The sequence below is a fragment of the Elephas maximus genome, chromosome 2 (genome assembly GCF_024166365.1).
Source record: "Elephas maximus indicus isolate mEleMax1 chromosome 2, mEleMax1 primary haplotype, whole genome shotgun sequence".
NCBI lineage: Eukaryota > Metazoa > Chordata > Mammalia > Proboscidea > Elephantidae > Elephas > Elephas maximus.
The window spans coordinates 207,816,906-207,832,561 of NC_064820.1; the positions used below are offsets into that span (position 1 = coordinate 207,816,906).

Genomic DNA, 15,656 nt, shown 5'->3' on the forward strand with positions numbered 1-15,656 from the left:
CCTGTTCTTAGGGGGAATGTTTTCAGACTCTTTTTGTTGAGAATGATGTTGTCTGTTGGTTTTGACGAAACTGAAAAAAAGAAAAGAAAATAAAGATGCCCTTTATTAAGTTGGAGGATTTCCCTTCTATTCCTATTTCATTGAGAGGTTTTATCAGGAAGGAGTGTTGAATTTTGTCAAATGCATTTTTCTGCATACATTGAGATGATCATGTGATTCTTTTCCTTTGATTTACTTATGTGTTGGATTACGTTGATCGATTTTCTAATATTGAGCCATTCTTGCATGCCTGGTATAAATCCCACTTGATTGGCATGTATTTTTTTTAATGTATGATGCTGAATTCTGTTGGCTAGATTTTGTTGAGAATTTTTGCATTTATATTCCTGGGAGATAATGGTCTGTAATTTTCTTTTTTGTGTGGCATTTTGCCTGATTTTGGTATCAGGGTTATGCTGGCTTCACAGAATGAATTTGGAAGTAACCCTTCTTTTACTATGTTCTGAAATAGTTTGGGTAGTACTGGAGTAAATTCTTCTCTGGATGTTTGGTGAAAATCTCCTTGAAGCCATTTGGACGAAGAGCATTTTTTTGTTGTCAGTTTTTTTTTTAATTGCCTTTTCAGACTCTTCTCTTGTTATGAGTTTGTTCAGATTTTCTACCTCAGTTTGCATTAGTTTAGATAGATAGTATGTCTAGATATTTGTCCATTTCCTCTAGGTTTTCAAATTTTTTGGAGTATAGCTTTTCATAGGACTTTGTTATATCTTTTATTTCAGTTGGGTCTGTTGTAATCCCTATTTCATTTCTTATTTAGATTATTTGCATCCTCATCTGTTATTATTTTGTCATTTTTTCCAATATTTTGCCGATTTTGTTGACCCTTTCAAAGAACCAACTTTTGGTTTTGTTGATTATTTCTGTTGTTTTTCTATTCTCAGATGTTACTTTTTGCTCAACTTTGAGGGATTATTTGAAATTCAGACAAATTCCTTTCACCCACTGCAGGAATCAGTTTAGAAACCAACGTATTCATCTTAGGTGACAGAAAAGTACTTGTCCATAAATTAAAAATGTATCAGTTATAGAAACAACTGGGTTCTATTTCTTGATAGTAGTTAAGTTGAGGGTTCTGTGCCAAGTGGTGGAATCTTAATAATTTTGGGACCTATCCATCTGAGCAAATGTTTTTTTTCTTTTCTAAATTTATTGTCAGAAACACTAGAATCATTAATAATTTGGTTCATGAATTTAATAATAATTTGGTGCTACTGTTAGATTTGAACGTCATATATATTAGGAGAAGTAAAGTCTGGTGACATCTAAAACCATTTTGTTGGTTTTCTCAGTTCCAGAAGTAGAAGGCTGAGATTAAGATTTCCTAAATCTTCACTTGTTCCCAGGGCCCTTGTATTTTAGTTAAAGGCTAAAAAAACAGTAAATATGCAAACTTTTCTATTTGTGCCCTTAAAATCTGTAAATTTAAATGAAACTTTTACCTCTATTTAACTTTAATGTGGATTGGTATTAATCTGAATATTTTTGATGGCCAAATACTGTGAAAAATCTTAGTATTTATGTATGAAACTAACTTTCAACACTGGGAAAAAGTTTGTGTGTATACATTTAGTGAAGATGCAACTGTAGCATTCCATGCAGTGGCTGGCACAAGTGAACTATGACTTAAGGGAATTTGCAAAGCTAGGGAATAGCCATCTTCCCCCCAGGACTCTTTAAAACCAAAAAAAAAAAAAAAAAAAAACCTGTTGCCTTTGGGTCAATTTCAACTCAGAGTGACGCTATAGGATGGATTAGAACTGACCCATATGGTTTACAGTGATCCGGTTTTAGGGTTAAGGCATTGATTCCCCAAATCTCATACTGCAATGGTCATTGAGGTTGGGACAGGTGATAATATACAAGGTACTTGCTATGGTTTTCCTTACATCAGCTATTGCATCACAAACGGTGGACCCTAAGGAACTTAAATATAAATGGATTACTCAGGATGAGTAAGCAGTGTAAAAGAGATGGAACTCTTGAATGAGAAGAAGGAATGATCTTATGGGGTTTTATCTTGAGGCCCAAGAACCAGAGAAAAGAACTAAAAGGCAGATGCGGGGCAGTAAAGAAGGAAGGGGAAGCAGGAGATGGCCATTCCTAGGCTTTCACATTTAAAACTTTTCTTATTCTCACCCTTGATGTCATCAAGTTCCTCAGGGTCCCTGTGACATCTTTGTTCCGGAAGCTGTAAATGAGGGGGTTCAGCACAGGGGTGATGATGGTGTAAAAAGTAGACACCATCATGTCCTGCTCACCTGTATGGTAGGATCTGGGGAGCATATAGGTGTATATGCCAGCACCAAAAAAGAGCAGCACTACCACCATGTGGGAGGAACAGGTGGCAAAGGCCTTTCTGCGGCCCTCGCCTGAATTCATACTGTGAATGAGGCACAGGATTAGAGCATATGAGCTAGATATAACCATGGTGGGGATAAGGAGCATGAGGACACAACATAGGTACATGAACATCTCCATCTCATAGTGGGAGATATCGGAGCAGGAGAGTTTCAGCAGGGCAGGGGCCTCACAGAAAAAGTTCATGATTTTTCTGAAATGACAAAAAGGTAAGCTCATGGTCATTGGGGTGAGCAACAAACCATCAAACATTCCCAGGAACCAGCATCCAGACATGAAAAGATGGCAGATTCTCTGGTTCATGAGCAGTGGGTAATGGAGAGGTCTGCAAATGGCAGCATATCGGTCATAGGCCATGGCAGTTAGGAGGAAAACCTCAGCTCCAGTGAGAGTCAGATAGGAGAACATCTGGACCCCACAACCTAAGTGGGAAATTGTATTATCTCCAGTAATCTGGTCCATGAGCATCTTGGGGACTGTCACACATATGTACATGAGGTCTATGAGAGAAAGCTGGCTGATGAAGAAGTACATGGGTGTGTGGAGATGGGGATCCCTATGGATCAGGAGGATGAGAAGGGTGTTCCCAGTTAAAGCCATTAAGAAAAAGACAGAGGTTAAGGTGTAGAGGAAGACTGCATATTTAGTTTGATCAAAGAGCCCCATGAGGATGAAACAGGTGCTTGAAGTTTCATTCTCTGAAGTGTGATGTCCTGAGTGCATGTTTCAGCTTATAGTTTTCACCTGGGGGAAGAAATAGGTATCATTGTTTTTTAAATCTTTCATATATACATGGTTTTCCTAACCTTTTTAAATAAGACTTGTGTTTTGAGCTATTGTTTCAAAAGTAGGACTGAACTTTTCTGGAATTGTACCATAAAGTCTTAGCGCATTTGGAGGTAGAAGTCTAGGGTGAAATATCAGAGTTGGAATGTGTATCTCTTAGGAACTGAAAAAAAACATTGTGAATTTAAACTCTTTAAGTGATATTTAACCCCCTATAACTGAGTACTAATAAGCCTCCCCTCATAGAATAGTTAAAAAAGACTAAATAAACACTGCACATGGAATCCATAACACAATGTGAATGTAAATTAAACAATTCACTAAAGCTTCCACTCCACTTTTGGACGCAGTAGATTATCACAGGAAACCCTGGTGGCATAGTGGTTAAATGCTACAGCTGCTAATCAAAGGGTTGGCAGTTCGAATCCACCAGGTGCTCCTTGGAAACTCTATGGGGGACTTCTACTCTGTCCTTTTGGGTCGCTGTGAGTCAGAATCGACTTGACGGCACAGGGTTTTTTAGCTCATCACAAGTACTAAGTAACAGAAGTAATAGCTGAAACACCAACATGTTACTATTAATATTGGTAATAGTATTAACATCACAACTGAAGTCCTCCGGAAACTTGGAAGTCCAATGAAATCTCCTTAAACGTCTTCTATCCATAATGTCTCTAAGTTAACTCCATGATCACCATTAGCAGATTTCAATATTATGTTTTATCAAACCGGACATTGAAGTCACCAACTACTTTCACCATTCTAAGACAAAGATAACAGGGTTTAAATTCATGGGAATTAAGGTTATTTGTTAAATATTGTAGGAAACTGTATTCTGGTGGCTTGCATGTTGTTGTGATGCTGGAAGCTATGCCACCAGTATTCAGATACCAGCAGGGTCACCTATGGAAGACAGGTTTCAGCTGAGCTTCCAGACTAAGACAGACTAGGAAGAAGGACCCGGCAGTCTACTTCTGAAAAGCATGAGCCAGTGAAAACCTTATGAACAGCAGTGGAACATTGTCTGATATAGTGTTGGGGGATGATAGAAACAATGCTGGAGATTGAGTGATAGAATTTTGCAAGACCAACGACTTCTTCATTGCAAATACCTTCTTTCACCAACATAAATGGCAACTGTACACATGGACCTTGCTTGACAGAACACACAGAAATCCAATTGACTATATCTGTGGAAAGAGATGATGGAAAAGCTCAATATCATCAGTCAGGACAAGGCCAGGGGTCGACTGTGGAACAGGCCATCAATTGCTCATAATCGAGTTCAAGCTGAAACTGAAGTAAATCAGACAAAGTCCATGAGAACCAAAATATGACCTTCAGTATATCCCACCTGAATTTAGAAACCATCTGAAGAATAAATTTGTGGCATTGAACACTAGTGACCAAAGACCAGAGGAACTGTGGAATGACATCAAGGACATCATCCATGAAGAAAGCAAGAGGTCACTGAAAAGACAGGAAAGAAAGAAAAGACCAAGATGGATGCCAGAGGAGACTCTGAAACTTGTTCTTGAATGTCGAGCAGCTAAAGGAAAAGGAAGAATTGATGAAGTAAAAGAACTGAAGATTTCAAAGGACATCTCGAAAAGACAAAGTGAAGTATTATAATGACATGTGCAAAGAGCTGGAAATGGAAAACCAAAAGGGAAGAACATGTTCGGTGTTTCTCAAGCTGAAAGAACTGAAGAAAACATTCAAGCCTCGAGTTGCAATAGCGAAGCATTCTATGGGGAAAATATTAAATGATGCAGGAAGCATCAAAAGAAGATGGAAGGAATACACAGAGTCATTATACCAAAAAGAATTAGTCGATGTTCAACCATTTTAAGAGGTGGCATTAGATCAGGAACCGATTGTACAGAAGGAAGAAGTCAAAGCTGCTCTGAAGGCATTGGTGAAGAACAAGGCTCAGGAATTGATGGAATATCGAATAGAGGTGTTTCAACAAACAGATGCAGTGCTGGAAGTGCTCACTAGTCTATACCAAGAAATATGGAAGACAGTTTCCTGGCCAACTGACTGGAAGAGATCCATATTTATGCCTATTCCTAAGATAGGTGATCCAACCAAAAGTGGAAATTATAGAACAATAACATTAATATCACACGCAAGCAAAATTTTGCTGAAGATCATTCAAAAACCGCTGCAAAAGTATAACGACAGGGAACTGCCAGAAATTCAGGCTGGTTTCAGAAGAGGAGGTGGAACTAGGGATATCATTGCTGATGTCAGATGGATCCTGGCTGAAAGCAGAGAATAACAGAATGGTGATTACCTGTGTTTTATTGACTATGCAAAGACATTCGACTGTGTGGATTATAACAAATTATGGATAACATCGTGAAGAATGGGAATTCCAGAACGTTTAATTGTGCTCATGAGGAATCTTTACATAGATCAAGAGGCAGTTGTTCGGACAGCACAAGGGGATACTGATTGGTTTAAAATCAGGAAAGGTGAGCGTTAGGGTTGTATTCCTTCACCATGCCTGTTCTATCTGTATGCTGAGTAAATAATGCAAGAAGCTGGAATATATGAAGAAGAACGGGGCATCAGGATTGGAGGAAGACTCATTAACAACCTGCATTATGCAGATGACACAACTCTGCTTGCTGAAAGTGAAGAGGACTTGAAGCACTTAGTAATGAAGCTTAAAGACCACAGCCTTCAGTATGGATTGCACCTCAACATAAAGAAAACAAAAATCCTCACCACTGGACCAGTGAGCAACATCATGATAAACAGAGAAAAGATAGAAGGTGTCAAGGATTTCATTTTACTTGGATCCACAATCAACAGCCATGGAAGCAGCAGTCAAGAAATCAAAAGATGCATTGCATTGGGTAACTCTGCTGCAGAGGACCTTTTTAAAGTGTTGAAGAGCAAAGACGTCACCTTGAAGACTAAGGTGTGCCTGACCCAAGCCCTGGTATTTTCAATCGCATCATATGCATGTGAAAGCTGGACAATGAATAAGGAAGACCGAAGAAGAATTGATGCCTTTGAATTGCGGTGTTTGTGAAAAATATTGAATATACCATGGACCACCAAAAGAACCAAGAAATCTGTCTTGGAAGAAGCACAACCAGAATGCTCCTTAGAAGCAAGGGTGGTGAGACTGCCTCTTACATACTTTGGACATGTTCTCAGGAGGGATTGTCCCTGGAGAAGGACATCATGCTTGGCAGATTACAGGGTCAGCGGAAAAGAGGAAGACCCTCAACGAGGTGGATTGACACAGTGGCTGCAACAATGAGCTCAAGTGTAACAATGATTTTAAGGATGGCTCAGGACTGGGCAGTGTTTTGTTCCTTTGTGCATAGGGTCACTATGAGTCCAAACCGACTTGATGGCACCAAATAACAACAACGACATTGTAAGAAAGTTAGATCATTCGTTTCTTCAGGCTAGGAAATTGAGATAAGTACCTGTTTTTACATTCTTTTGCACTTTCGAAGAAGCATAAAAAAAACAGAATTTTCAATCTTCCATGTTATTCATATTCCCTACACTCCTCCCTGGAGCTCTTATTTTCTTTAAGATCTTACTCTGGAAATCCACCATTTTTTTTTTTTTTTCCATTTGTTCTTGTCAGTTACATTGTAATTTTCCACTCAACATATGCACATATGCCTGGGAATCAAATGTGACTTTCATTTCGGTGGTGCAGCTATCGAAATGCAAGATCCATCTTTGTCATGAGGAAATTATACATTTTTAAACAGTTTCACTCTTTTCAGTTTGTAAAGCATATTTCCATATTTGATACTTATTAAGAAAACTCTCACTCTTTGTAAAAATGCATCTGAATATCAGAAAGGTAGAATCATGCAGAACATAAATAGCATAATCAGAACTCGAACCCACGGTCAATTTAGAACCTTCTTCCTTCCCTCATATATTCTATATTTGAACTCTATTTGTCACTGCCTCTCTGTGTCAGCCAGTGATAGCTTGAGGTACATTATAGTGTTATCAACTATGTTAACTATTGAGGGTAGGATTATATCTGCAGCTCAAGTCCCTTCTTCATGCCAACTGGAAGATTTCAAACCCCATTGTACATTCACATGAAAAACAGTGTAAAATTGTTTCCTAATTGTGTATCTAAGTTCATCATCATGGATCACAAACTCAAAAAGTTGTGGATGCTATTATACATCAACTAGGAGTTTTATTAAGTTCATCTGTAATGATAAATATAAACAGATGCAGAAAAATAAACTGACAAAATATGTAACACAGTGCTCCATCATCCTTGGTCTCAAAGGTATTAGGATAAGTGGAGCTTCAGGACCCCCTGCCAGATGCACAAGGTGGTCAAGAAATGAACACTGGCTTATTTCTTTACTTTCATGCAACCACTGAGATGTTAGGGTTTTTTTTTTTTTTTAATTGCAGCAAAACCTGATCCATTCTGACTGACCCACCATTGTATTTAATATTGCAGAGCCGTGTACCAATATTATTTACCTGCCTCCCTTGTTTTCTTTGATCTTCACATATATCATCATCTAAAATACTATATATATAAAAAAAAAATATATATATATAATTTACTTTTTATTGGTTTGTTTTCCTGCACTAAGAAGGCAAAACATGTCTATTTTTTCTCTATTTTTCTTTAACATTAGCTCTTTGCCTGACGTATAGCAAAAACTCATTCATATCTGTTGAGTGAATACATAAATGAAGAAGGAAAAATAAACATGAGATAGCAAATTAGTGCAACTCCTTTGGGGAGGAATTCAGTACTATCTCAGAAAATTCCACTTCTGCTTACCACTTCTGCATCAAGGAGTATGCCCAGGGAGAATACACAAGGACATGTGTTGTACCTCATTAAAAAAAAAAAAAAAAAAAACAAAGACAAACAACAACAACAAAAAGCCCACTATCATAAACCATGAAAAATAAGGGAGAAGTCTATGTATTTATCTATAGAAAAATGGATACATAAATAATCCACATATCGATTTATTAGGAAAAAACTCAACAAATAAAGTTCAGGGAAAAAGGTAACAAAATTCTCAGTGTGATACAATTTATTAAAACCCACACTGCTAAGTATTAAATTTGGACACATATATCTGAAATAAAATTAATAAATATATAGGCAGATTACACAGTGGGAAGTGTTTGTTCTCTGAGACACTGAAGGGAGGATATCTCTCAGAGGGTGTTCCAGAGATGGTTTTGATGCACTTATAACGTATTTTGAAGAACTGAAATAAATATATCAATATAGGAATATTTTTTTGAAGTAGAATTTGAGACATCATGAGCACTATATTAACACATCTATTTTTCTTTATGTCAAAATATACTGTAACAAAATATATCAAAGAAAAATAAATTTTAGACTTTCAACATGTCTGAAATCTGTGCCCTTTTTTTTCATTCAATGTCTTGACATTGAATATTTCCTGAGCTTTTAGGTGAGTTTTGGCTTTTTTGAATCAAGAACGTAATTATGAATAACTTCAAATATTCATTTTACATTAATCCAAATTTCAAATTTCCAGTTTACGTTAGCATGCTGTTTTTCATGACTTTTTTTTACCATGGAATTTCCTATTCCAATGTTCCCACTGATAAAATTATTTTTTACTTATTTGATCAACTGTTAGTCTATACTCTAAACACAAATAATCATCTTCCTGTCTCAGGCTTGTGGTTTTTGCCTTATTTTGTTATATTTTTGAAACTTGTTTTCATGTAAGGAATTTTACCTCTTTCCATGACTACAGTAACAAACAATAGATAGTAAACTAGAGGCAAGCAGAATATTTTGCCCTTTTTAATAGCGAGAGTACCTTGCTGTAGAAGAATATTTTTTAAAAAAGATGATTTGTAACACTGAATTAAAGAGATTAAGGGTCACTGTGGTACAATTTACTTGACACAGACTACCTTGTCAGGCTATTTTGACAAACTTTGGAAGAGGCAATTACATTTCAATGCTTCATACATCTACATGGTCATGAGCATGGAAGTTGAGATGGGTTAGGTTTAGGGACATGCTTAAATCCCGTTAGAACCTTTGATGCAAATTCTATTAAAATTTTTACTGCAATCTAATTTTCGATCAAGCCTAGGGATATATTTAAATTCTATTGAAATGTTTGGCTGCAATCGAATGCAAATCTTGGTCCAAATTGCTTTTTCCCACAATAGCTATAATTTTGAACATCACTCAGACAAGGTAGTGTGATTACTGTTTTAAACACATTACACTGCTGAAAAATGGTTTTTGAAATACCTGATATTGTGTGCAATCCAGCCTCTTCTTGGATTTTTTTTTTTCTGGTTTAGTGTTTTTTGTGTGATTCCATTGATAAATAGGGGATAATCTAAATAGCAAAAATGGATTGAGAAAATTAATGGGAAACTGCCAACTGAGAGACAAAAAGGGAGCAGATTCCCCTTAATAATATGCAGGTGTTTGGGTTCACAGCCTGTTTGCTTTGTATTGTTGCACATTGAGGGTCACAAGAATAACACCAATAGAGTGACCATATGCTATAAAGATTAAGTCCAAGATCTGAAATATAATGTAGAGGAATAGGCCTCCCAACAGTGATAAGGTGTCTAGATTTAGCATATGACTTGTTTACAGTGGGAACACTACAGGGACCACAGGTCCCAACCCACCAATTAGCCTTAGAAGATACAATGGAGGTGTATAGTCCTGAAATCATCCCGTGTGGAATATGGTGAAACCTTACTATCTCATTTGACCTAACTATCCACAACAGACTTCTAACCAACAGAACATATATGATCATGAGTTTTATGTTTATATATGTGAAACAGTATATGGATTGATATTTTTGTTCACATAAATTAAAGATCTCTAAAGGTTTTTGTTAAATTCAAAATTAAAATATTTTATAGAATAGCTTCAGTATACCCATCACTTTCATTATTTCTATGAATATTTTGATTAATATAAATAATCAAATTCCTTGAAGGGTAAATAGCCCATCTTGTAGTTTTAGAGCTAGGCTAGTGGTCACCTTAGATTCAGATGAACTAGATTAGGATCTTCATTATATATATGAAGAATTAGAACATCAGAGAAGCTCTGTAGGTTACAAAAGGTCATGGCACTCAACAGAGACAGCACCAGAGCTAATATCACAACTCAGAGATCCAGATCTATGTCTCAGTCATAGAGTCCAAAGAGCTACAAAGCCTATGAATAATCAAAGAATAAGGCACAAGTAAGTAGTATAAATATGAAAAAAAAATGCCAAAGGGATGAACAATTTGAGTGTAAACTGACATGAAAAATATGGCTTTGTTATGTGAAGAGAAGAGAGAAAGGAAATGATTATCATATTCATTGGCCTGTAAAGAAATTATTACTTCAGTTAATCTCCAAATTTCTGTTGACAAAGGTGAATGCTTTAATTCTGCAATTTTAGTTAAGTAATAATATATGTTTTGGTAAGGTTATAACAGGTTTGTTGTTTTTGTATTAAGTAGTCATTGAAAAGTATAAAATAATTCTCCAGTAAAATCAAACCTATAGTTATAAAAAAAAAAAAAAATATAGCGACCCTATAAATAGAGCAGCTCCATAGGGTTTCCAAGGCTGTAATCCTTATGGAAGCTGACCGCCACATCTTTCTCATGGGAATGGCTGGGGTTTTGAACTGCTAACCTTTGGGTTAGCAGCCAAGCACTTAACCACTGAACCATTCCTTAATTCTCCAGCAGTAGGTTATAAACACAAATGTCTTGAACAAAATTTTATCGAATATCTGCCGCAGTTCTTTTTAGTTGCAATCAAGTCAGCACCAACTCATGATGACCTTATGTACAGCAGAATAAAATAGTGCCCTGTCCTGTGCCATCTTCACAATAATTGGTATGCTTGAGCCTATTATTGCGGCCACTAGGCATTTTGAGTGCCTTTCAACCTAGGCTGTTCTAGAACTATGTGTAAAAATGTTATATTGCAGCCCATAGGGTTTTTATTGGCTAATTTTTGGAAGTAGATAACCAGGCCTTTCTTCCTAGTACGTCTTAGCATGGAAGCTGTGCTGAAACCTGTCCACCATGGGTCCATGCTGGTATTTGAAATACCAGTGGCATAGCTTCAAGCATAACAGCAACATGTAAATCACCACATACAATGAATTGCTAGAAGCGTGTTGTATTGAATATCTACCAGCTGCCAAAGACAGAAAGAGTGGTCGATGAGATAAAAGACCCTGTTTTCTTTTTTTTCACCATCTCTCAAATAAATTCATATTAATTTCATAATCACATAATATTAACCAATTTTAAAAGGATGAGTAAAGCTATAGTAAGAAATGATATGAAGTCCTACCACGTTCTTTATCACAGGACAAAATTGCCTTAGGTAAATAATGGACAGACACACAATATGGTATATCTTAGATCCAGGGGAGAAAGTGAAGGGAGGGCCTATAATGACCGTGATTATTTATGCTATGGACATATAGTTTTGGGGGTGGGTGTTGAAAAAATATCAATCAAGGAAAATATAAATGGAAAACATGTAAGCAAAGAGTGTGTACTTTTAAGAGTTTCACCCAAATGCCTGGTATTTTCTAGACAGTCAGAGGATCAAAGTGAACAGAAAAAAAAAAATTAACTTGTCCATCTTTTACATAAAACCAACAACAGATTCAATATATTAATACATAATATGGAATTGTACCTCTCCATTTTGTTGAACCTAATCCTGGTCATGTGAAGGAAGTGCTTTGGCCACTGAAACATAAGCAGTATCGCCATTTGGACCTTCCAGGAACAAAACATAAGAACAATCATGTGGTGCAACCAGCTTCTTTCTCCTTTGTGTAACACAACTGCAATATTTCATAGAGAAGCTGTTCCATCTGATCTGGTTTGATAATATACACAATGTGAAAAAAAAAAAAAAACTCACACCCAACTTCCAATGTATGTGTAGTGTGAGCTAGAACTAAATTTTGCTTATAGAGTACTAAGATTTTGAAGTCACTTTCCTTTAATACATCATAGTCTATCTTATGCTGACTGATACTCACACGATTATTTTCCTGGCTCGTTCTCTATACTCAGGATAAGTTGATGTCCCAAAACAAATAACCTGAGAAGCTGGACTACATGAAAAAGAAAGGAACATCCAGACTGTAGGAGGACTCATTAATGACCTGAGTTATGCAGATGACACAGCCTTGCTTGCTGAAAGTGAAGAGGACTTGAAGCACTTACTGATGAAGATCAAAGACTGCAGCCTTCAGTATGGATTATACCTCAATAAAAAGAAAGCAAAAATCCTCACAACTGGACCAATAAGCAATATCTTGATAAACAGAGAGCATATTGAAGTTGTCAAGGATTTCATTTTACTTGGATCCACAATCAATGTCCATGGAAGCAGCAGTCAAGAAATGAAACAACCCCTTGCATTAGGCAAATGTGCTGCAAAAGACCTCTTTAAAATTTTGAAAAGCAAAGATGTCACTTTGAAGGCTAAGGTGTGCCTGATCCAAGGCATGGTGTTTTCAATCACCTCATATGCATGTAAAAGCTAGAAAATGAATAAGGAAGACTGAAGAAGAATGATGCCTTTGAATTATGGTGTTGGTAAAAATATTGAATATACCCTGGACTGTCAGAAGAATGAACAAATCTGTCTTGGAAGAAATACAGGCAGAATGCTCCTTAGAAACAAGGTTGGCGAGACTTCATCTAACTTGTTTTGGACACGTTGTCAGGAGGGACCAGTGCCTGTAGAAGGACATCATGCTTGGTAAAGTAAAGGGTCAGCAAAAGATAGGAAGACCCTCAATGAGATGGATTGACACACAGGCTACAACAATGGGCTCAAGCATAACAATGATTATGAGGATGGCCTGGGACCAGGCAGTGTTTTATTCTGTTGTGCATAGGGTCACTATGAGTTGGAACTGGCTTGAAGACACCTAACAACTATAACAAGACATAGGTAAGTCTGCTAGTTGTAATTTTAGGAAAAGAAAAGGATAAATGAATAGAAGACACCTCTCTTATTGATTATATCTGCACCTGGAGATTCTGCCACTGGTGTCAGCCATGTAAATATATGTATAAATCCAATCCTATTACACACCATTCTATCCCAATCTCCCTATTCTACTCTTTATCAACTTAGACTTTTATGTTCCCATTTATTAAACTGACCCAGAGTCGAATCGTATACTGTCACTTACACTTGTGGAATTAGTAAATAATTTTAATAAATATAGAAGCTACTCTGGTCTGTAATTTTGTGAATAAAACAAAACAGAGCTGTAATAATTTAGTTTTTTAAAAAAAATAAAAATGATGTAGTAGGTAATATGTAAATACGAAATGCAAAGTGGTGAAATAGATAAAATACTGAACAAGGAATCGAGCATTAAAATTCAAGTTCTCGTCAACATTTCTGACACAAAATCTGTGCACAGAGTTGGTTGATTTTGCATACAAATCCGCTTCTCTGGATATGTTGTCGCTAGTTGTCATCAAGTTGATTCTGAGTGATGGTGATCCCATGTGTGCAGAGTAGAACGAACGGCTCCACAGGTTTTCAAGGCTGTGACATTTCAAGAGCAGATCTCCAGGCCTATCGTCACAGACACCTCTGGGTGAGTTTAAACCGTCAACTTTTTGGTCAGAAGTTTAGTGCTTAACCATTTGCACCACCCTGGGACTCCTTCTTCTGGATCTAGATATCGTAGTATGCATTTCCTGGTATCTCAAGTGAGACCAAATAAGTGAACGGTTTTCTTAGCATTTTATGTAATGAATACTAAAAGAGGCACACAGTTTTATGTCATTCATCAAGATGTTGATTAAATTCAGCTCTTAATTTGAAACTTTATTTTAAATGGAATTACCAGAAGCTGACTTTTAAGACACCAGAAATTCTCATGTAACTTAGTATGCAGACACAAAGTTCATGTCAGGTCTATGACAAAGATGAAAGGTCAGTAGGGATGAGAGCAGGGCAGCATGAAGATGAAGAAGGTAATTAGGTGACAGGGAAATTGAGCTCTCGTGCCTGTTACTTTATCTGCTTAGTCCTCAGTTTCCATACATGGGAGAAAGATGAAAGGGATTAACAGTTTTCTAGTCTCTTCCACGGGCTGGACTCTTGACTAGGCACCTTGAATGTATTAAACTCAGGTAATATTCAAAGTCCCTAGATGGCATTTATGTTCCTAGTTCTGTGCTTGTGATAGAGAATGCAGGGAGGCAGTGAAATAAATTAATTCCTTCTTGAAACTGCTGAGAAACAAATATAGGATTTGACCTAAACTTCCATGACATGAAGGCAAATAGCTTGGGAAGAGATACAAGTAGTTCTGAGTGGTACAATGGAAGGAAGGAAAGTAACACCTTCTTAGTTGTAGCAAGTAGTAAAAACCGTTGTCCATATTATCCCACTCATTCCTAAAAGCAATTAGATTAGGAAGTTTTGTTTTACTTTTCTTAAAAGTGATAGAAGGGCTCAAAGAGCTTAGACAAACTTAAAAATATTAAACGGATTTTTAGATTTTAAGTGGCAATTCAGGATTGAAACCCAAGATTGACTGGTTTTAACTACTTACGTTTTCTATCTTACTACAACAGTCTTCATGTCTAGGGATAACTTAAAACTCAAGATTTTAGTTTTTCTCAACATAGTGTCCTTGTTAGTAACAAACAAATAAAAACAATCATTTAAAAAAATAAAGACTATGAAAAAATATTACATGAGTTTAATTAATTATATCAATAACATAATTAAAAGGAAAACTAACATGGCTTAATTAGCCTTTCATGTATAGTGAAAGACTCTGTAGGTAGTTTTGCTTTTTTTTATTTCTCTACTTTAATCAAATTTTCCAAAATTAAGTTATAGAAAGCTCTCGGCAAATTTCTCATGCTATTCTGCTGTTACTTCTTTGTCTGATTGGTGGAATGGAATTATTACCAAAGAAAAATTCCTTTCACCCACGGCAGGAATAATCATTAGTTGAGAAGCAAGAGAACGCAGCTCAGGAGCAAGGAAAGGAGAACACCTGCTAGTCAACTGGAAATGCATCAGGCACTAAAACACCTGGGTTCTATTCCCTGATTGTAAATATAATGTGAGGATTCTTTGCCAGGTAGAGATAACGAAATGACTTTGGGACTCAAGTCATCTTTTTGAAAATATATTTGAGCAAATATGTTTCTTTCCTAATTTCTTGCATCCCAGAAACACTAGACTTGTGAATTGGTCTAGTAAAAATAAAATTATTTCCTGATACTGGTAGAGTTGTAACATGCTGTATTAAAGAAAAGCAAAGGTTGTTGTCATGTTCAAAATCATTTTGTTGGTTTTCTCAGATTCAGAAGTAAAAGGATGAGATTAATGTTTTCTAAATCACTGCTACCCATAACGCATTTGTCTTTTA

The 15,656-nt window shown here is 36.5% G+C and overlaps 1 protein-coding gene across 1 annotated transcript; it reads right to left on the minus strand.

Annotated features, from left to right (window-relative positions):
* Positions 1-2,160: 2,160 nt before the first annotated feature.
* LOC126067914 (olfactory receptor 2T3-like) lies at positions 2,161-3,141 on the minus strand. The gene has a single exon (XM_049870153.1). The coding sequence runs from the start codon at positions 3,139-3,141 to the stop codon at positions 2,161-2,163; it is 981 nt and encodes a 326-aa protein (XP_049726110.1).
* Positions 3,142-15,656: the final 12,515 nt, after the last annotated feature.

What these genes read in the sequence shown, in the direction of transcription:
- LOC126067914 (XM_049870153.1), bottom strand. Translation starts at nt 3,141, where the DNA reads ATGCACTCAGGACATCACACTTCAGAGAATGAAACTTCAAGCACCTGT.